At 58.0% G+C, this 21,372-nt stretch overlaps 2 protein-coding genes across 20 annotated transcripts in view; both read left to right on the top strand.

Annotated features, from left to right (window-relative positions):
* Pum1 (pumilio RNA binding family member 1) overlaps positions 1-2,835 on the top strand; it is a 122,433-nt gene extending 119,598 nt beyond the window's left edge. For all 19 annotated transcript variants that reach the window (XM_026391617.2, XM_026391616.2, XM_026391615.2 and 16 more), the window contains one exon: positions 993-2,835. In XM_026391617.2, the coding sequence (XP_026247402.1) occupies positions 993-1,124 (132 nt within the window). In that variant the 3' untranslated portion in view covers positions 1,125-2,835. The remainder of the gene's footprint in view (positions 1-992) is intronic.
* Positions 2,836-12,208: 9,373 nt separating this feature from the next.
* The window catches only part of Sdc3 (syndecan 3), a 34,420-nt gene continuing 25,256 nt past the window's right edge, over positions 12,209-21,372 (top strand). Inside the window, exon 1 of the mRNA XM_026391744.2 lies at positions 12,209-12,346. Within this exon, the coding sequence (XP_026247529.2) occupies positions 12,209-12,346 (138 nt within the window). The remainder of the gene's footprint in view (positions 12,347-21,372) is intronic.

Below are 21,372 nucleotides of genomic sequence, written 5' to 3'. Positions count from 1 at the left end.
GGTTCTTTATGTTTGTGTGGAAAGATTGAGGGTTGAGCAAAAGTAGTAAACACTGCTGAAGTGTGTAGAATAACGGGGCCCATCTGTGGCTCCCCTAATGGAGAAGCAGCCCTCTGCTTATCAGAGATGCTCAGGACTTGGGGAGCTGGATGAGCTCAGGGAGGAGAGCAGGAGAAAGCCTCTGGAGTTGAGCAGGCACCTGGGTCATAGAGGGCGAGGGTGAGCCTAGTGCCTCAGGGTGCTGGGAGAGCACAGTGGGGAACAAATGGACTTTTGGGGCATCCTGGCAGTTTGGGCTCAAATACCTGTGCCCTTACCAGTCATTTGATCTTTTTTTTTTTTTTAAGAGAGAATTTTAATATTTATTTTTTAGTTTTCGGCAGACAACATCTTTGTTTGTATGTGGTGCTGAGGATTGAACCCGGGCCGCACACATGCCATTTGATCTTGATGTTGATCCATCCAACACATGGATGCACCTTGTACCTTCCATTTTTTTCTCCCCACCATTAAAATGGGGTAGCCATCCTAGCTGATAATCTTTACCATTTAAATTTTTATCAGTATTAACTTCCTGTGAACTTAAGAGAGACACGGTCAGGTGATGAGTTCAGGATTAATGGTGCCCACATCTGAAAACCCCCACTGCTCAAGTGACCTGGGTGCTGAGCCTGGGGCCAAGGGGTCTTGCCTGTGTGTTTGTGGGGAAGTGCTATGCACTCTGAGATGGTCATTCCGGATGTGCTGTCTCCGTGTGCTTCTGGGAGTGGCCCGTGGCTGCCAATATCCCTAGCACTCCCACCTTGTGCCAGTGCCCTATTGGTTGGATGGGGGGTTACTCTCAAGATCTCAGGGGATTTGGCTGGGCCAGTGGGTGTTGCTGTCAGAAATGCACATGTGTGCGGACTGTGGTGATGAATGGGAGCTCCCTGGAGCCAGCCAGTCTCTTCTCAGGCCTGCCTGTTATAACACATGCTGTCCTTCCTCCCCAGATCCGGCCCCATATTGCAACTCTTCGCAAGTACACCTATGGCAAGCACATCCTGGCCAAGCTGGAGAAATACTATATGAAGAATGGTGTGGACTTGGGGCCCATCTGTGGCCCCCCTAATGGTATCATCTGAGCAGTGCACCCCTCTCCCCATTCCCGCTGACCTCACTGGCCCCCTGGCAGATCCAACCAGCAACCAGAAATGTCCTAGTGTGGAATCTGAAATAGGCATTCGGTTGCTCCGGGATTGCTCCCTCCTCCAAAAAGGAATCAAATCCACAAGTGGAAAAGCCTTTGTAAATTTAATTTTATTACACATAACATGTACTAATTATTTTTTTTAATTGACTAATTGCCCTGCTGTTTTACTGGTGTATAGGATACTTGTACATAAGTAACCAATGTACATGGGAGGCCACATATTTTGTTCAATGTTGTATCTATATTTCACGTGTGGAAACTTTCAGGGTGGTTGGTTTAACAAAAAAAAGTTCAAAAAAAAAAAGAAAAAAAAGGTTTTTAACTCATTTGCCTCGCTGGCAAGTTTTGCAAATAGCTCTTCCCCACCTCCTCATTTTAGTAAAAAATAAAAACAAAACAAAAAAAAAAACCTGGGAAGTTTGAATTTTAGTTAAATGAACCCAAACTGGCATTTAACACTGTTTATAAAAATATACATATACATATGTATATATATATAAAATGAACAAATCTTTCAGAGTTGCTGAAGCTCAGTTTTTGACATTAAGTTTATGAGACTTCTAAAAATTGCTCTTTTTTGGAGACTTTTGCTGAGAAGAAGGTGTAGTCTGAGCTGCAGGGAGGAGGTGTGAACACCAGAGCGGCCTTCGGCCGGCGGGGCGACTGTTTACTGCCTACTGGATTTTTTTCTGTTAACATTGAAAGGCAAAATCTGATTATTTAGCATGAGAAAAAAAATCCAACTCTGCTTTTGGTCTTGCTTCTATAAATATATAGTGTATACTTGGTGTAGACTTTGCATATATACAAATTTGTAGTATTTTCTTGTTTTGATGTCTAATCTGTATCTATAATGTACCCTAGTAGTCGAACATACTTTTGATTGTACAATTGTACATTTGTATACCTGTAATGTAAATGTGGAGAAGTTTGAATCAACATAAACACGTTTTTTGGTAAGAAAAGAGAATTAGCCAGCCCTGTGCATTCAGTGTATATTCTCACCTTTTATGGTCGTAGCATATAGTGTTGTATATTGTAAATTGTAATTTCAACCAGAAGTAAATTTTTTTTCTTTTGAAGGAATAAATGTTCTTTATACAGCCTAGTTAATGTTTAAAAAGAAAAAAAATAGCTTGGTTTTATTTGTCAGCTAGTCAGACAGTAGCGAGATCCTTTCTAAATGTTATTCAAAATGATTCAGTTCACACTAGTATTTTTTTTTTTTACCCTAAAAAGTAATGTTTTGCTTATTTTGTGAAAGTCAAAAGGACGTGCAGAAGTTCAGCCCTGTCCCAGCTTTCCCCACACTCGGCCCCTTCACCTTGTAAAGTGTGAATTGCCCTTCCTTTTTGTACAGAAGATGAACTGTATTTTGCATTTTGTCTACTTGTAAGTGAATGTAACATACTGTCAATTTTCCTTGTTTGAATATAGAATTGTAACACTACACGGTGTACATTTCCAGAGCCTTGTGTATATTTCCAATGAACTTTTTTGCAAGCACACTTGTAACCATATGTGTATAATTAACAAACCTGTGTATGCTTATGCCTGGGCAACTATTTTTTGTAACTCTTGTGTAGATTGTCTCTAAACAATGTGTGATCTTTATTTTGAAAAATACAGAACTTTGGAATCTGGGTTTGTGCTTAATTTTAACCCCCTCCCTGCCTGCCTGAACCCACCCCCATACAATGCCCCAGGACAGCCTTTTCCTTCTTTCTGCTTGTTTTGTGAGGGGTGTTAGGGTGGGGAAAAATTGGAGTAGGCCTGAGTGTCAAGCTGATGGCCCTTAGGCCCAATTTGATTCAAAATTGTTTGCGTTTAATCTGCCCATCTAATCTGCCCAATTTCCTCCTCTTGGTAACTTATTTGCTTCTTGGGCCCAAGTCTGTCCTCTTAAATCTGTACCCTGTGGTCTGATCCATTCTTTCCAGATGTTCTTTCTTTCTTCACTCTTCCTCTCTGGCCTCTGGTATTTGTGAGCTGTGGGGTTTAGTAGTATTGATGGGCCATCTGCCTGGGACTCTCCTCCCTGTGTCGCTCCTTGGTACGGGCTGCTGAGGCTGTCCTGGCACACCCCAGCCTCTTCCTCTTACCCTCAGCCTGGGAATTTCCTCCTGCTGGTAGTGTAGGAGGCTCACCAAGCTGTCTGTCAGTCATGCCCAGGGAGCCCACCCTTGCTCCAGAGACAGCTTTGGTAAAAACTGCCACTCAAAACTTTGGTCTGCATTGGAGATTTGGATGGGCTCAGCTAGGAAGGCCAGCTGCGAGGTCATACCAGCTTGGTATGACCTTTGCGGAGAGTGGTTGTTGTCAAGGGAACTGAAGTGGTCCAGGGGATCCAGGGATAAAAGGTGGTGGCAGGGAGGCAGCTGCGGCCATTGCAGGGTTCCTGTGTAGGACCTGATCCTGCTTTGGCACCTGTGGCTGGGCTGGTCCCAAAGTCATCCCACTGTGGGCCTTCATGGCCTGCAGATAGCATGCATGCCACAGATGGGTTCATTCTGTGACCTTTGGAAAGCAAGAGTCTCAAAAGACAGGCTAAACCTCTGAGCTTTGGTGAGCTTGCGCTGTGTCTGCTCCCCCGCCTCCCCGCCTGCTGATGCATGTTCTTCAGCAGGTTTTGATTTGGTTTGGGTTTTTCAGCTTTTAGTGAAACGTTTTGTTTTTAGTGGTAGCAAGCAGGGCTCTAGAGGAGAAGTGTTCTCACTGCCACCTCCTTTTGAGGCCTGGGAAGCTTCAGCGCCAGGATTAAATTTGAAGTTTGGTCCCAACTCCCCTTTTCCCCTGGCTGTGCCTGAGACCCAGTTTCTCTGGAAGGTGGGAGAATAGTAGTACTTACTTGCAGGGCTGGTTGTGAGGATTAAACTAGGTCACTTCTAACAGTGCCCAACACATTGGAATAATAAATGTTATCTGCCACCCAGACCCATTTTGTTAGAATTTCAACAAGCAGCTGCAAGCCAGGGAGACAGACTTCAGTAGGAAATGTGGGCCTCCATTTTTCTCTCTTTAACCTCACTCGCCCAATGCTTGTGCACAGGTTTTGGTCATTATGGAAAGACCATATTTACTTATCAGGAACTAGCTGCTGTGTGCCCAGGGGGGTTCCACGTGTTCTCCTGACTGTTCTTGCAGCAAACCTGCAAAGAATGTGGCTATTACCCCCAGTTCAGAGGCATGGATGGGAGACACCGTTTTGGCTTCTCCAGCAAGTCCTGGGCTCAGACAGCTGCGGGCCTGTAGTGTCCCCTCGGCTCGCCAGGGTAGAGCCCCTGTCACTGCAGCCTGAGCTTCCCGGAGTCTGCCCCAAGGAGGCCACGTCTGGGACTGCCACCACCTGCGTCCCTGTGTCTCTTCCAGAGTCCTTCCAGTGGCCATTCTTCCCTCAGTTGTGTGGTCACAGGCCTTGACCCTGAGCACCTCCATATTGGGGTGTCTTTGGTCCTTGAGAAAGCCTTGGGGAGTAGACAGGGTTGACCTCTCAGCCTTTTGTACAGGTGAGGACTTGTGACTCAAGCTCCATTCGGGTCAGTGGCAAGGGGAGGGTTTCACCTGTGTCCCCTGACGCCCAGTCCACGGCTCTGTTGATGGCTGTCTGTCGGCAACCTCCTGCCAGCAGCCAAAGTGGCTGCCTTCTCTTGGGTGGTGAGGCACCCCCCCAGGGGGAGAGAACCTGAGATTTTCTGTACTTACCAGCTGCAGCCACACGAGGGGGCTACTGCCCAGAGCAAGCATCGAGGACACCTTGGGCTCTGGGGTCAGGGCTGGGATGGCTCAGAGGCATTGTCTGGAATCTCGCCAGGGAGAAGAGGTCACCAGAGTTCTGGCATCTGCCTTTCCCCTCCTTCATCCCTTCCTGCCCCAGAGGGCTGAGCCCTCTGGCTGGGAACGGGAAGGTGTGACTGACGTGGCAGAGGCCCAAGCTTTGCCTTTGATTTGCTGGGTGACTCCTGGCACATATCTGAATTCTCTGGGCCTCAGTTTCCCCAGCAGCCACCTGGGGTATTAATTTAGCCCAAGACTACCTCTCTCCCAGGGCTGGTATGGGGTTGATGGGTGGGGCTGGGGAGAGCAGCCCCAGGTCCTGAGGTCTCCTGCGGCCACATCACTGGCTGGTAAAACTCACAAACCGCCAACCCCTCCAAGTCTTCTCAAGTCTGATGGCTTCAAATTTTATCTCCAGCTGGCCCTGTGTGACCTTTGTAAGTCACCTGACTTCTTATTCCTCTTTCCTTATCTGTAAAATGGGGTAACAACAGTTCTGCTTTACAAGGTAAACTGGAGGCCCCTGGCACAGGGCTAGGCGCACGGCCAGGGGTGGCAGTTATTATTATCATTGTCTCTGATTTTTCCCTGTTGGGGCGCTTTGAATTTTCACTAGGGTGACAAATTTATCTTCCAAACTGGGACACCAGAAGGTAGATGCAATACCTAGTGCACTCTCCAAGGCCAAAGTCAGTCACCCAAGAAGCTTCCTGATATTCTCACCTTTGTGAAGTCGCTGCCCACAGGACTGGGTGTCACCACAGAAACAGCAGGACCTTGCGAAGGGGCAGAGTGTGACATCGGAGGCCAGGTCACCCAAGACCTTACAACCTCTGCTTCCGCGGGGGACATTCACGCAGCCCTGACGGGTCCTGCTGGTCAGGATTAAGCCCCACGGAGGCCCTCGCTGCCGTCTCAGGAGACACTTCCCAGACCACCGCCACCACCTGGGGGCTCCCAGCTTCCTGACCCGCCTAAACCCTGGGTCTGGGGTAACTTGTTCCCCAGGAGAGAACTCAACAGCAGGAACATGGCTGTGCCCAGAACAGCCTGCAGCCCACACTGCCCTCCAGCTGAGAGGAGGCCTGCCTACCTGCCCCCGCTGCTGGCCTGGATTCCCGGAGACCCCCAGGCTCCTCAGAGCCCCTGAGGACAAAGCCTCACCAGCAACTCCCAGGGAACCTCAGCCCCCCAGAGGTGCCCCAGCTTCTGTCTCCTGTCTCCCGGTTTCATGCAAAGAGTGACTTGAGCTGAGTCCTGAGCTAGGATGGGACGCCAGGCTCCCCTACCCCGCTCCCCGCATCCAGGCAGGGAAAGTGCCTACCAGATGCACATGGCCAGGACAAGGGACAGAGCAGGGACATCCCACTGGATTGCAGTCACCTATGTGTTTCTCGCCCCTCCCCCACCTCAGTGCCAGGCCTGTGCCCACCCACAGCTCACCCCCTGCTCCAAGCTCGCTGCCCTGCTGCCCACCCAGAATCCTAAAAACAAACCAACACACCCTGACCCCACGTGTGTCAAGGATCTCCAGGACGGCCAGGGCCCTCTCCTGGAATCCCAGGTACTTGGGAGGTTGAGGCCGGAGGACACCAAGTTGGAGGCCAGCCTCAGCAACTCAGTGAGGTCTCAAAATTATAAAAAAAAAAAATCAAAAGGACTGGGGCTACAGCTCCGTGGTCCAATGCCACTGGGTTCAATCCCCAATATCAGAAAAGAAACAAGGCGGGGGCCTCCAGGAGGACAGTGCTGAGAGCGACCCGCGGCGGGGGCTGGGCAGGCTCTCCGCCCCCGGCTCTGCAGCTGGGCTGCTCCCGCCCGAGAGGAGGTGAGAAGGAACACATATTTTTAGGAAGTTTATTTTTCTTCTTCCAGGAAAATGACTCTAAATGTGCAGTTTATTCCCAGGAAGGTGGGGGAGCCTTCGTGGAGCCGCTTCGGGGTGGAGGCCCCGGGCCGCCCCGCCCTGCGCTCTTCCCCTGCCCAAGCCCCGCCCAGCCTCGCCTGGCCCTGGCCCTGACCTGGGAGTGGCCGGGGTCTGCGTGCAGGTGCTCCTCCCGGGAGTTCCCGCGGACCGCAGGGCAGAGGGCCTAGGGGACAGGGGGCAGGCACCGGCTCCCAGCTCCGCCACAGGCTCTGACCTGGGGCCAGACGCTCCCCCTCCTCCGGCCTCACTCTTCTCACTTGTGAAATGGGCAGATGACGGAGGTGGCAGGGGACAGCTCTGTCCACCCCAGGGGGTGGTGCACGCAGCCCCAGAACAGTCCCAGAGTCACTCACACATGACCCCCTTGGACTCCCCACGCGGTGGGCCTCCCTCCAGGCCCCCTGGACGCCTCCGCTTCTGCTCAGAGGCGAAGTGGCTGAATGAGCGGCTGCAGCTCGGTCTCCTCTGCTCGCTCCCTCCCAGGCTGTTCCCGGTTTCGCACCTGTGGTCCCCTCCCAGCCTGTGTGTTCAGGTTCCAGGAGCCAGGCCCCACCCCACTGAGGTCCCCGAGGTCCCTGAGCCCTGTTCTGCCCTCACGCAGAACCCCGGCCCCAGGCCTGGCCAGACCTGCCCCACACGGGGGCTGCCCGCGGGGTCTCTGCAGCTCCACTGGCCCCTCCTGCAAGGCCAGCCCAGCTTTGCTCCCTCCCCTCCACCCCGCTGTCCCTGAGGGTCAATTCCCAGGTAACAGGCCTAGGAGAGACCCACGTGCCAATCCTGGTCCCAGACCTGGCTGCGCTGGGGTGCCACCAGCCACACAGGGCCGGACCCGCGCAGAGGGGCCTCGGACAGAGCTCGCCCCGCCTGCCCAGAGCCAGGTCCCTGCCCCTGTGGGACCTCACAGCCAGGTGGGGACCAACACTCCCCACCTCTGGCCTGGCCTGTGGACCCTTCTAACCCTACCGACCACACTGGACTTCTACAGCAAAAGGCCTGAGTCTCCCCAAGTCTTCCAGAGAGGACTCGGTTCTCCCCATCAGGAGCTTTCCTGCGAGAACGCTGTTTTAGTTTCTGAGTTTTGAGAGTCATTGACCCTTTGGGCTTTTCCCAGAAGCAAGGCTGTGCTTTGGCCTCCTTCCTGTCTCCAGGGCAAATCAGGAAGTTGTAGTGGGGAGGGGGTGGACTCCAGGTGGGGGAGGGGGACAGGGAGCTGTGTGCCAGGCCCTGTGGTAGTCTTGAGCGGGGAGGGCACTTGTGTTTGGGAAACCCGGCTCATTAAATCCTCCTGAGGCCATGGGGATAGCAAGGCACAGTGCTAAAAGCTAAGGCTCTGTCATCACACTGCCTGGTTCAAATCTTGGCTCACCCACTTTTAGGCTGTGTGACCTGGGGCAAGTTACTTAACTTCTCTGAGCCCTAGATTCCCTGACTGTTAAAAGGGGACAAAGTAAAGAGCAAAAACATATACAGTGCTTCCTGGACGCCAGGCTGTCTCGGAAGAGTCAGCTCATTTGGTCCTTCTGGCAGCAACCCTAGGAGGACAGTGAGAAGAGAAACGGGAACTTGCTCTCCTGGCAAGGGCGCTCTAGTTATTACTGGGTACATTGCCTTCTAAAGAACCAGCCTGGTTAGCCAGCCTTCTGGGGGCTGTGAGCACCACCGTGTGCTGAGCCTGGGCGTACCCTTGGTTGCCTTGTTAGAACCAGGAGGGTAGGGGAAGGTCCCCGGGTGAGGCTGGGTGGGGGTGGTACAGCTGCTTGGGACATGGGCAGGGGTTTGGGGTGCTGGGCTTCATCTGTGTCCCCAGGTTGGTGGGTGGCTCCTCAGTGACTAAGTCATCGGCAGACACTTCCCAGCCGCCAGACCTATCATTGCAAGTGTCATTGCTAACAGTCTGGATCAAGATCTTGGCCTCACTTGCCAACAGTTATGGGGTCTTGGGCTGGTCCCCCACTTCCCTGTGCCCTGTTTTCTCATCTGGAAGGTGGGGATGATGTCATGTGCACGTCCTAAAGCAGTAGCTGTACTTGAGCCCTTGTCTGTTGGGGATGACCTCAGTTCCAGCCAAGACAGACAGTAGAAACTGGAAACAGGGTCGGGATGCAGGACGGGCGTGATCAGGATATTGGGCCGAGCGGGACCAGCGCTGCTCACCCCAAGGTCATTGGGAAGCTTTCCCAGAGGAAATGATGTGACTCTGCGGGGCCAGGTGGGCTGCAAGAGTTTGTGCCGGGAGAGGACAGCATCACATGCCTGCGGGGTGTAGTGGCACTGTGGACGGGGCTGGGACCTGGCCCAGTGCAGGGGCGGGTGACTGTGTGGAGGTGCCGTGCTTGAGGGAGTTGGATGTGTGCGTCTGCGAGCTGCAGGAGCCCTGGCATGGGGAGCTTGGTCCCCGAGGTCCCGACCTCTGTTCTGGCTGCGACCAGGGTCTTTGAGGAGCAGCAGGTGGCGCTCCTGGCCTGGCCAAAGATTCTCCACACACACCCCTCCCCGCTTCACCAGGCATGGGGAAGAGGCTGCTGTTTCCAGAAGCCGGAGGGTCCTGCTCCCTGCCTAGTTTCTACAGGGTGACCTCAGGGCCCCCTGCTCCTTGCTCACCTCCCCAAACAGATACTCACCCCCTCTCACTGGCCTCTGTGTTCAGAAGTCCTCCTGTGCACCGTGCTGGCATCTGGCTCCTCCTAACCCTCCCTCTGGACCTCTTGGTCCCCCAGAGCCAGTCTTCCTGCTGGTCTTCTCAGCCTCTCTGGAAGGGAATTTTATGTCCACATCCGGGACCCTTCCTTTATTTTATTTTTGATACCAGGGATTAAATTCAGGGGCACTCCACCCCTGAGCCACATCCCCAGCCCTATTTTGTATTTTATTTAGAGACAGGGTCTCACTGAATTGCTTAGTGCCTCGCCATTGCTGAGGCTGGCTTTGAACTCAGTATCCTCCTGGCTCACCCTCCCGAGCCCCTTGGAGGTAGTCCAGAAAACATATCCAAAATAACAGCAGAACTGGGATTGGAACCCAGGTACTGCCCACCCAGAGCCAGACCTCTCCAGCTCCAGGCTGTGCTGTTCCACCAAGACCAACTCCCCATCTGCACGGCCCCCAGCCTTTCCCCACCCAGCTCCCCAAGGAGATGGCTCAATTCCAAACGATTTGGGAATGGGATTTCAGAGGTTGGGATCTCAGAATTCTTAGGAATACTTTTTGGGGGTGTGGGGGTGCTGGTGATTGAGCCCCAGGGGTGCTTTACCACTGAGCCGGATCCCCCAGTCCTTTCAATCCCTTATTTTGAGATAGGGCCTCACTAAGATGCTGGGGTTGTCCTTGAACTTGTGATCTTCCTGCCTCAGCCTCCTGAGTGGCTGGGATGTCAGCCACTGTGCCTGGTGTCCTAGGGATTTTTGAATCGCAAAGTTGAACACTCTCCCTCTCTCTCTGCAGGATGTCTGCCTAAGGACAGCTAGCCTGGGCTCACACACCCTTTAGGGACTGATTTACTCCCTCTCCTCTCAGGGACCCCTTTTAACACATCTCTACCTTAGGTTGAGCTGACCTTTGTTTTCTGGACTACTCCCAAGGGGCTACAGGCCCTGACACCCAGAGGCCACGGTTACTCCCAGGGGTCTGTCCTTCCCGGCCTGCCCCTGTCTGCTCCACTATTCTTTCCTCAGGCTCCAGTTTTGAGGTGTGTGCGTGTGTGTGTGTGTGTGTGTGTGTGTGTGTGTGTGTGTGTGTTTTCATTGCTGCTGGGTAGAATAGAACCCAGGGCCCGGAGCATACTAGGCAAGTGCTTTGCCTCCGAGCTCCACCCACACCCCTGGGCTGACAGCAGATCCCTCTTCCTGCCCTCAGGCCCTGAACTGGGTGCAGGGATCCGGGCGCCAGAGCAAAAGTGAATTCACCATCATCAGCAAACAACCTCAGTTTCCTCACCAAAGAAGTGGAGCTATCAACAGTTCCGACCTCAGGGAGCTCCTGAGATGTTGACAAGATAATCCAAGGAAAGTGCTTGGTCAAGGACATGTGCTCAGGGATTAATAAGTGTTTAACCCTCCCCCTCTCTCCCCAAAACACCTGTGTGGGGTGAGTTCAGGTGAATGAGAACCGTACTCCTTGATTCTGCAGGTTGGTTTGTTGTTTCTCGGTGCCGGGGATTGAATCCAGGGTGCCTAACCACCGAGCCACGTTCCCAGCCCATTTTTATTTTTCATTTTGAGACAGAGCCTTGCTAAGTTGCCTAGGGCCTCACCAAGTTGCTGAAGCTGACCTCAAATCTACTATCCCTCTGTCTCAGCCTCCCAAGTCCATGTGAAGACGGGCCTGTGCCACCACACCCCGTGATTCTGTGAATTTGTATTGAGCACCCACTGCATGCCAGGCCAGGCTGGCGTGGGGGTCAGCAGTGACTAACTGCAGCAGGGAGACTGTGGGACTTCAGATGGAGACTGAAGCCAAGGAGAAACCACCCCAAACACAACAAGGCTGCGGGGGCTCGGGTCACCCAGAGGTGCTCTTTGCTCCCACTGTGCCTGGAGGGAGTGGTCTCCATCATCCTGGGAGGAATCCGAGTCTCACCTGGGGAAGCCGGGCTACCGTGGGGCTGCCCACCATCTCCTCTCCAACCCTAGTGACAGGGCCCAAGTCAACACCCCACACCCCCATTCCTTGGTGGTCTCGGGGGCGGGGGTGGGGGGAATGGAAGCCCAGGGAGGGTCAGGCCTAGTCTGAGGGCAACAGCAGTCCGCATTCTGAGGACACGAAGGTCGGGGTCTTGGGTGATCTCTGGCCCCTTCCTAGGCTGGCTGGGGCGTGGGGTGAAGATGGGAGTCCTGGAATGAATGGAGCCCACAGGAGGCTGCTGGGTGGGGACACACACGCCATCCGCGCCTCGCCTCGGACCCCAGAAGGAACGGCATGGCCCGCGGGGTCCTCGGGTTCAGCCCTCCCGGCGGCGGGGGAGGGCGCGCGGAACGGAACTGGGTCCCGCAGCCCCGGGCCCGAGCCTGCCGCGCCGGGCGGGGCGGGGCGGGCGGGGGTCGCAGCTCGGCGCGCACCCCCGCGCACCCCCGCGCGCTCCCCCGCGCACTCCCGCGCACTCGCGCGCACCCCCGCGCGCACCCGCGCACAGCCCGCCCCGCCCGCCGCGCTGGGGGCGGCCCGGTGGCGGCGGCGGCGCACGCTTCCTGCGGGCGCGGCCGCTGTGGGCGCGGAGCCGCGAGCGAGGCGGAGCCGGAGCCGGAGCCGGAGCCGGCCCCGAGCCGGAGCCCGACGAGCCGCGCCGCCGCCGCCAGCGCCGGAACAAAGGCGCCGCCGCCATGAAGCCGGGGCCGCCGCACCGCGCCGGGGCCGCCCGCGGGGCCGCAGCCGGGAACGGGGCCGCGGCCGCGCCCGGGGCCCGCGGGCTGCTCCTGCCGCCGCTGCTGCTGCTGCTGCTGGCCGGGCGCGCCGCGGGGGTGAGTGACGCGCCCGCCCCGCGGGGACCCCCGCCGGCGACCCGCCGGGACCCCCGCCCGGGCCGCAGCCCGCACCCCTCCCCCACCGCCCGGGAGCCACTGCCGCCGCTCGGGGCTTCGTCCCCTTCTCGGAGGACCCCTCCCTCGAGGGAGGCCCCGGCGGGAGCGCGGGTCGCAGCAGGTCCCCGCAGGTCCCCGCCACCCGGGCAGCCGGGTGGACCGCCTCCCGCTGGCGGAGCGGGGTCCCCCGCCGCGGCCCAAGAGGCACCGCGAGGGCCTGGTGGCCGGCGGGGGTCGCGGGGCTGGGTGTGTCTTGGGGCCAGAGTGAGCGCGGCGCTTGCCTCGTGGGTGTGCCCAGACCGCGGCCACTTTTGGGAGCCGGGCGGATTCCTCTGCTGGGGGGATTCCTCTGCTGGGGGAGGGTGTGCGTTGGATCTCTCTCAGGTCGCCTCCCCCCATCCACCAGTAGGGCAGTGGGGACTCCCGAGGGGGCGGGGGAGGGTGACTTGGTGAAGGTGACCCAGTGTGTGTGCAGCGTGGCCACCCCAGTGAGGAGCCCTGGGACCTGTGGGGTGTGCCCACTCTCTGTGCCGATGCCACCATGCCCCCTGTGGGTGGTTGAGTGAGGGTGACCCATTGTGCACTGTTACCGGCTGGGCCACTAGGACCCTGGCCATGTGTGCCCGCAGGAGCTCAGGGGTCCAGTGTGGGGAGACCTCTGGTGGGCGTGTGCTTGGCCCATCAGAGTGTGTGTGCGTGAGTGCCTGGGTGACCTCAGCATGAGCAAGGACCCTTGAGGGAGGCACATGTGTGCAGGTAGAGATGTGTGGGAGGTGACCCCTGAATGTCCCTTGGAGTGACTGCAGCAGCTGGGGGTTGAACTTGGTCCCAGCTCCATCAGGAAGCAGGAGGAAGGGGTTGGAGGAAGAACCACCTCTCCCCTTTGAGGGACCCAGGTCCCAAGTGAGCTCTTCTGTGGCAGTTGCCCAGATCCAGGGTGGGGTACCATCAGCTGGTTAGGTCCCACCTCTTGGGCAGTTCTAGGAAAAGTGATGCCCTGGCCCCATCCCCTGGGCTAAGAAGGAGGGGTCCGTCCCCCCAGGCTGCCTGGCCTGGAGCCGCCCTCCTCTTCCAGCCCCAGCGGCCAGTCTGCCTAGAGAGGGTCCCTGCGGGGGCTTCAGGATTGGTTCCTCATCAGCCTTCCCCATCTGGGGTGGGGAGGGCACCCATGAGGCGACTGGCCTCCTGCCTCATCTCCAGTTCCCCTGGGGGCTGAGGGGAAGAGGTCCCTAGGAAGGCCTGTCCTAGCCACTGGGGACACTTTCTCAGCTGCATTTCTAGATCCTTAAAAATTTGGGAATCGCTGTTCAGGGTCAAAATCCCAATACTACCACCTGTTCTTGGGCAGGTTGTCCCACTGGTCAGCCTTGGGCTTCCTCTCTGTGAAATGGGGTTGAAGACACCTTCCTCAGGGGTGAGAATAGCTGGCATGTACGCAGACCCAGGAGGAGCAAGTGACGATAAGGAGCACAGGACAAAGTTCTGGAGACAGGAGGCCAGGTGGGACAAGGGGCCGGGCAAGTTGCTCCCTGGCTGGCACCTGCTCCTCAGCCATGAAACGAGGCTTGTGCTTGGCACTCGGTGGAGTGGAGAGAGGAATTAAACGAGAGCGGTTCAGGATCTGGTGCGTAGTAGGACCTTGACAAGGCAGGGTGCCCCTGAGGTAGGGCTGTCCTGGCTCTGAGCCTGTGCTGGGTGGCAGATCGAGCAGCCCTCTGCCCGCCCCCAGGCTCTGGTCTCAGGCTCCATGCTTGGCTTGGCATCAGGCAGAGCAGGGGTGCAGCAGAGGTGGGAGGGGAACATGGTGTCACTCTGGGCCTTGCATCTCCCCAGGGGTCCAGCTGTTGAAGAAGGCTGTCACCCTTCTTGTGCCTCATCTGGCCTGGGAAGCAAAGGGTCAGTGGGTGGCGCCTGGTGGGCAGGGGTGCCACCCCTCAGAAGAGGGTGATGCCTGTATCGGGCGAGGCTGTTAGACCAGAAGAGCCCCAGCCAGGTGGCTCGAGGTGTGGCCTTGGGGTGGGGTCTTCTCAGGACATCAGCGGGGGAGGAAAGGGTGGCCCCTGGGTCTACCTGTGTATATGAGGGGGTGATCTCCCCTTGGGGAGTCCTCCCTCCTGGACTGCCAGGTGACCTTCTGAGGAGCATCTCCTTCCAGAGCCACCTCTGCTGCTCCACCCAGTCACTCCCTGCAAGGGCTTGGAGAGTGGGGATCTTGGAAATGCAGCTTTAAGAACACGGACTTCTAAAGGTCCAGGCCCGGAAGGGATCCCAGGGGTCCCTGAGGCTTTGAATGCTCTCAGGGATGGGAGCTCAGTGATTTGTGGCTGTGTGACTTTGTGAAAGTGACTTAACTTCTCAGTGCCTCGTCTTCCACTTCTACAAAGTGGGAGAATAGGAGTTCGAAGGGCACTCTTCCTGCCCCGTGCCTGGCTCAGGTTCCAGGCTCTTTACAGAGTTGTCATTCTGTAATTGGGTGGTGGCAGGGGTGGGGAGGGGAAGGTGGGTGACTGTGTGACCCACTTGTCAGGGCAGGGTCCCTGCTCCTGCCCACTCCTGCTCTTGGAAGCCTTGGTGGCCCCCGGCTGCTGCTCCATGCTGCTGTGGTTGAGCCGCGGGTTGCTGGGGCCAGATCGTCCTTACTATGAAGGTGAAGGTTGGGGGCCCTGAGCTGTTCCAGGCCAGGTCCTGGGGGACATCCTTCCCTCCCAGGTGTTGGGGGATGAGCCCAGGGACAGTGAAGGGATCTGCAGCCTGACTCCCCAGGCAGCAGGGCTCCAGGGGTGGACACCAACCGTGTGACTTGGGAGTGGGGACAGGAGGTGTCAGCCTCAGGGAGGCTGCGATGAGGAAGGAGCCCGTTGAGGAGACTGAGTGTGGTGCGTCCCAGGAGGGAGCCTCGAGAGCCAGGAGGACTTGCTGGAGGAGGTGACTTTTGAACTCTCTCCAAAAGTGGTTGTCACATGCCACTGAGCAAGCGGTCCCCTTCCCCGACTCTCCATTTTCTTATCATTTGGGGACAGATACTTGACTCGAAGGACCGTTGTGGGCGAGGAGTGACAGATCTGAACCTGGAGCTCTGCCCTCTGGGGAGAGTCGGCCTCCAGCTGATCGGAGGGTCTCCTGTGGCCCCTGCCTTGGGGGTGGTGGGGGCCCTGCCGTCCAGGAGAGCCGCAGTGGCTCCCCCACTCACGGACTGGGCCTGGGTCCCTGGGCTGCCCCCAGTGGTACCCGTGGGGCGGCTCTGGGCTTGGGCTCTGGAAGAAGCTGGGGCGGCCAGGGAATGGGAGGGCGGCTGCCTCTTGGGGGGAGGGGGGGACGGGCCGCATTCAAGGGGCGTCAGTGACATTCTGAAGGCCACAGCATCTCTACCCCGCCAGCCTGTGTGCCGAGGGCACGCGGAGGCAGGGCCTCACCTGAGGCTGGACGATTGAAACAGCAGCTAGCCACCCGGCGCCTGGCCCACCGCGTGGGCACCACGCATGTTTTGGCCAGTTAGTCCTTTTGAGCTGCTTCTGAGTCAGAGTTTTCAGAGCCCCTGTTTTACAGGTGAGGAAATGGGGCACAGAGAAGTGAAGGGATTCACCCAGAGTCACACAGCCACAAAGCCGCACAGCTGTATGGGGCCAGGGCCTGGCAGGCTCCTAGGTCTGGGCTGCTGTCCTAATCCCGTGCCCTCTTGCCGTGCCATTTGGGCTTTTGCTTCACCTCTCTGGGGCCTCCCTACCCCCAGCCCCTGGGGTGGGAGGGGCTGGACCCTGACTGTACCTGTCACTGTTTACCAAGTACCTGTTCCTCACAGGTGTGTGCCGTGTCCCTTCCGACTCAGTTCTCCCACCGCTTGGGAAGTCTGTGGTGCCGTCTGGAGTTGTGAATGGGGGAAGGTGTGTGGCTGTGTGACCTTGTGAAAGTTACTTAACTTCTCAGTGCCTGCAAAGTGGGAGAAGAGGAGTGTGAAGGGCAAGCTTCCCGCCCCCTGCCTGGCCCCGGGCACTTCCTCCTCCTAGGGGTCTGCCATCTGTAAAAGTGGCCCCTCTGAGAGCCCTGGGCATGGGTGAGGGACATCACAGGACTGTGTGTGGTGAGGGGCGGGGCAGTGTGAGGAGCCTCAGGATGAGGGGGCTCTGGACACCCACCACCGCCCTGGATGTGTGCTGCCTGTCCCCCATGTGGGGACCAGACCTTGAGAGTCGTGCAGCGCCGAAACCTGTGTCTCCGCCTCCGAGCTGGCCCTCTGCCCTCTCTCTCCAGCCTCACAGTGAGCGAAACTCCGAGGGCAGTGGCTGGGCGGGGTCTCCCCCAGACAAGAGTGTGTCACGGTGCTCTCCTCACGGTGCCTTCCTGGGGCACCCTCTCACCCACCTCCCAGGGGCCACTGAGTGGCTGGCCCAGAATTGATCAATTAATTTATTTATTGTCCTGGGGACGGAGCCCAGGGACACGACCCCCAGGCCACATCCCCAGCCCTTCTTATTATTAGTCTTTACTCCCAAGTTGCCGAGGCTGGCCTTGAACTTGGGATCTTCCTGCCTCAGCCTCCCCAGTTGCTATATTGAGGTGTGATCCATGACACCAACTTGGCCCCTAACCGAATGGTTCAAGTGGGTGGATGAATGCACAAGGGAATTAACCGACCAATGAAGGAAAGAAGGAGCCTGGATTGTGACTCCCTCTGGGTGTGGGTGGGGTGGGGGAAGAGTGCGGCTGACAGTCCTGCTGCGTCCAGGGCGTGTGTCCCTGGGTCGGAAGGCGCCAGGGGGCTGCCTGGGGCAGGCCTGTGGTCTGAGCACCCAGGCGGGGCCAGCCGTGTCTGGCCAGGGCAGAGGGACTGTGGCTCTGGGCTCCAGCCAGCTTCTTGGAGCCTGTGGTTTTGTGTCTCCGGGGGGCAGGGTGGCCAGAGTGGGAGCTGCCCACGGCCCAGCCCCTGGCTCCTGCCATCCCTCCCAACACTGTGCTAGCGGGAGCAGGCTGGGCTGGTCCTGGGCCACCTGGCTTGTCTCCCTAGCCCCTTCAGACCTCTGTCCCCTGGAACATTCCACCACATGCTGGGAAACCCCTCCCCCAGGCCCTGTCCCCAGTTGCCCTGACTCCCAGCCTCCCAGGACTCCAGGAGGCCAGGAGACTTCACTTCCGCCCTGGCCCTCCTGAGCAGACCCTGGTTAGAGGGGTGGCCACTCCCCTCCCCCACTGACCAGGCCCAGTCTTAGCGCCAAACAGGAAGTGGTGATTACAGGGGAGTCTGAGCCGCCATGGCTGAGGGCCGGCAGTGGGAGGGGGTGCAGTGACTGATCTGGCTCCTTTCCTACCTGGCTGCGGGGGGCCCAGGCAGGGACGCCTGTGCTGGCCTTTTACACGAGATGGAGCGGGTTCAACCGCCCTGTTGTCCACCTGCCTGAGGCTTGCCTGTGCCCACCCCTCAGCTCCTCTCAGGCCTTGGTGCTATGTCTGTTTGGGGGCCACCAAGCCTAAGGGTACAACTTGAAGTAGGAGGAGCAGGGGCTCTGGACGCAATTAGTCCAGGGTAGAAATCCTCGTTCTTTCAGCTTCTTGCTGTGTGACCTTGGCAAGTTCACTTAACCCCTCTGAGCTTCCATCTTTTCTTTAAAATGGAGAGTTGTGGTTGTTTGGGAATCAATAATGTGAAGTGATACACAAAAGTAAGTGCGGGTGGTCGTTCATGCTGTTTTCCTTCACTCACCTGCGTGGGTTTGCGTTTCTCCTGCCCCTCTCTTGGTCTTACTGAGGACTTGTTCTCCAGGGACAGGAGCTGGGAGACAGGTCCCCTTAGAGAGTGTGGGGACCAAGTTTGAATGATTGTGGGGGATCATTAAAGCAGAACCCTGGGCTGGGGACCAGCCTGAAAGGGAGATCTCTGACCAAGACTCTCAACTGGAGCTGGCAGGATTCAGGGCAGACGGGAGGAAGCATTTCCCAGCACCTTCTGGTGCTGAGTCTCTGATTCTCCAGAGCCGTCGGGCAGCCTGCAGCCCAGACTGGAGGCACAGGAGTGGACCTTGGGCCCTTCAGTCCTGGCCCTCCAGGACATGGTGGCGCGGGCCTTCCCACTTGCTGTCCAGCCGGGGGCATCTTGGCGGTGCTCCGCTTATTCCCCAGGCCCCGGCCTGATGAGTGACGGTCCCGAGACCCTGGAGACATGGCCCCCTGCACCGCCTGCCGTCCCTCAGGTCATGGCCTGGGCCTCACCCAAGGTCCAGGAGGTCTCAGAGTCTTCTGCTGCCCTCACAGGCTGGTGGCAGCCCTCACAGAGAGGACTCACACAGCCAGAGCGACGGGGCCTGGTGCTGGGTGCCCGTCCCCTGCTCTGGAGCTGTGCCCCTCGGGTGGCAGATTTCTGTCCTATGTAGGTTAGGGCCAGGGCTTTCTGGGGTGGGACGGGACGGGGACGGTGCTGACGAGGCCCTGCCTCTGCTTCTGGGATGTCTGTGAGCTTCGGGGCTGCTGGTGGGACTCCTCCTGGCTCCCCAGAGCTGCCCGCACCCCCACATGGCCAGGCAGACCCCGTTCCTCCAGCCCCACCCGCCCACAGCCCAGTCTCTAACCGCCGCCACGGGACGCGGGAACGGAACTGCTGCACACTGGCTGCCAGTTCAGTCTCCGGCACCGGGGCTGCGGGGGCTCATGAGACCTGTCCTCCCCCTGGCTTGGGGGCAGATGCTGGGAGGCCTGTGGGGACCGAGGAGGCACGGCTCTTGGGGAGCTGGGGACAGGGCTGTTGGCACTTGTGCTCTCAGGAGACCTGGGGACCTGTCGCAGCTGCCTTCCCCGGGCCTCAGGGTGTGGGTGCCTGTGTCGGTCTCTCCTGTTCTCTTGCTGTCCCAACCCGGGGCCGGGCTGCTGCTGGGCCTGGGGTGTCCACGTCGAGTCCTGCTCGGGTGCTGCCCTCCAGGTGCTGCAGGGGCAGGGAGACAAACACGTGTGACAGTGGCGGCCGTGATGTGCTGGCCCCACAGACAGACCGTGCTCCCCGTACCTGCAGTGCTCAGCATGCTCCTCACCACACTCCTGTGGGGCAGGTGGGGACCCCATTTTACAGATGGGGACCCCGAGGCCTCAGAGGTGGGGCAGTTAGCGGGACCCTGGTGCTCGCAGGGTGAGCAGGTGCGGGTGGCCGGCTCGTGACCGGCCTCTGTTTCCCCTTGTGTCCAACGGGGCGCTGGTTCCCGACTGTCAGGCTGTGGCCGGGCAGCGCTGGGGAGGGGACCTGGAGGACCAGCCGGACGCCGGGTGGGAGGAAGCTGCTGCCGGTGGCCACCTTCATTTTCATGATGGTGCTTTCCTCACCATCGTCGTGTCAGTGGGGGGTCCCCCCAGCTGGTCAGGGTAGCAGACAGCTGTCTCCCTCTCTGGGTCTCCACTTCCCATCTGTGAAATGGGGAGATTGATGGAGTGGCCCAGGGGCCCCTCCAGTCTTCCCAGTGGAGGGACTATCAGAAAGACCCGGGGCCAGAGAGGCTGGGGCCTGCCGGAGAGTGACCAGGAGGAAGCGCAGGCCTGCAGGGCTGGGAGAGGGAGGCCACCCTCTCCATGTGGCCTGCCTGGGTTCCTCTTGGGCCACAGGTGGGGGAGGGGGGACTCTCTCCCTAACCCTGGGGGGCCTGATCCAGCCAACCCGGGCCACCAGGGGCCTGGGCCTTGAGTCTGGTTTCCTGGGGGGCAGAGTTCAGTACCTGGGTCCTTGTCCCCTCCCTGCTGGTGACCGGATGCCCCCTCTGGTTCTGGCCAGTGCTCAGTGCTCGGAGGCTCCGCTGGGCTCCTGGCCTCAGGAAGCTCCCACTTAGGTGGGGGAGGGGAGGGGGTGTGAGGGCTTGGCTCTGACTCGGTGACTCCGGGGAAGCTCCATGGCCCAGGCGTCCGTGGGATCGGGTCTTGAAGGACGGTTGTCTGTCAATAGGCAGAGGGACTGGGTGTGCAGAGACGGGGACATCAGGGACGTAACTGTGGCTGAAAGCAGTGATCTCCAGGCGGAGGGGGGAGCCACGTGTGGGGAGGGGAAGGCACCCCCTCTGGGTGCAGGGACTGCTCCATGCGTTTAACAGACACACACAGGGCACTCACTTCCTGGGGACCTGGCCTGTGCCCCAGGCTGTTCTGTGGCTGAACGGTTGATCCCCACAGGTCCTCCACCTGCCCCGGTGCTCACAAGCTGGGCTCTGAGTCCAAACCAATGCATTTCTTGTCCGGCAGGCAGGGTGTTGGTCTATAAAGGGGTCGAGTTACTTTGCCAAATGCCTCATTCTCATAGTGGCCTTATGAGGGAGATGCGAGCAATATCTTGATTTTACAGAAGAGGAGACTGAGACACAGAGAGGTGAAGTAACTTGTCCAAGGTCACAGAGCTAGTAAGTGGCAGAGTTGGAATTTGAACCCTAGTAGTTTGGCCCCCGAGTCCTGTTTCGCGCATGAGCGCTGCCCCAGCTCATGTTCCACAAACCGTAGAGCATGGGGCCCAGAGAGGAGGAGTTGAGGGCCAAGCGGCCCTTGCTAGGTACCTGGATTTGTGTGGCTGCTGGGGGCAGGGGGTTGCCCAAAGCCCAGAGGCTCTTCACGTCCATGTGGGTCAGTTCTCTGTCCCATTTTCTGTCTGTGTTGGGCATGGGCTGAGCCTAACCCAGGCTGAGGAAAGACCAGAGGACCAGAAATGATTTTAGGAAGGAAGCCTGGAAATGCTTTTGTCCAAGTTCATTGTCCCGAAGTGGAACTGCAGCGGGGGCATAGTGAATGTCTTCTGAGATCCTGTTGTTCAGCCTCTTATTTTACACTTGGAGAAGTTGAAGCGCAGAGAGGTACTTGAGAGGTACAGGGAGGTACTTGTTGCCCAAGGCAACACAGCAAATTGGTGACGGAGCTAGGACTAAGGACTGCATCCCGAGTGCTGAGTAGGGCTCCGTCCCCTGTACCGTGCTTCTTCTTTTTACCTATCTCTGTTCTGCCCAGAATGCAGACCCAGG

This window comes from Urocitellus parryii, chromosome 11 (genome assembly GCF_045843805.1).
Source record: "Urocitellus parryii isolate mUroPar1 chromosome 11, mUroPar1.hap1, whole genome shotgun sequence".
NCBI lineage: Eukaryota > Metazoa > Chordata > Mammalia > Rodentia > Sciuridae > Urocitellus > Urocitellus parryii.
This window is presented reverse-complemented; position numbering and strand designations above follow the sequence as displayed.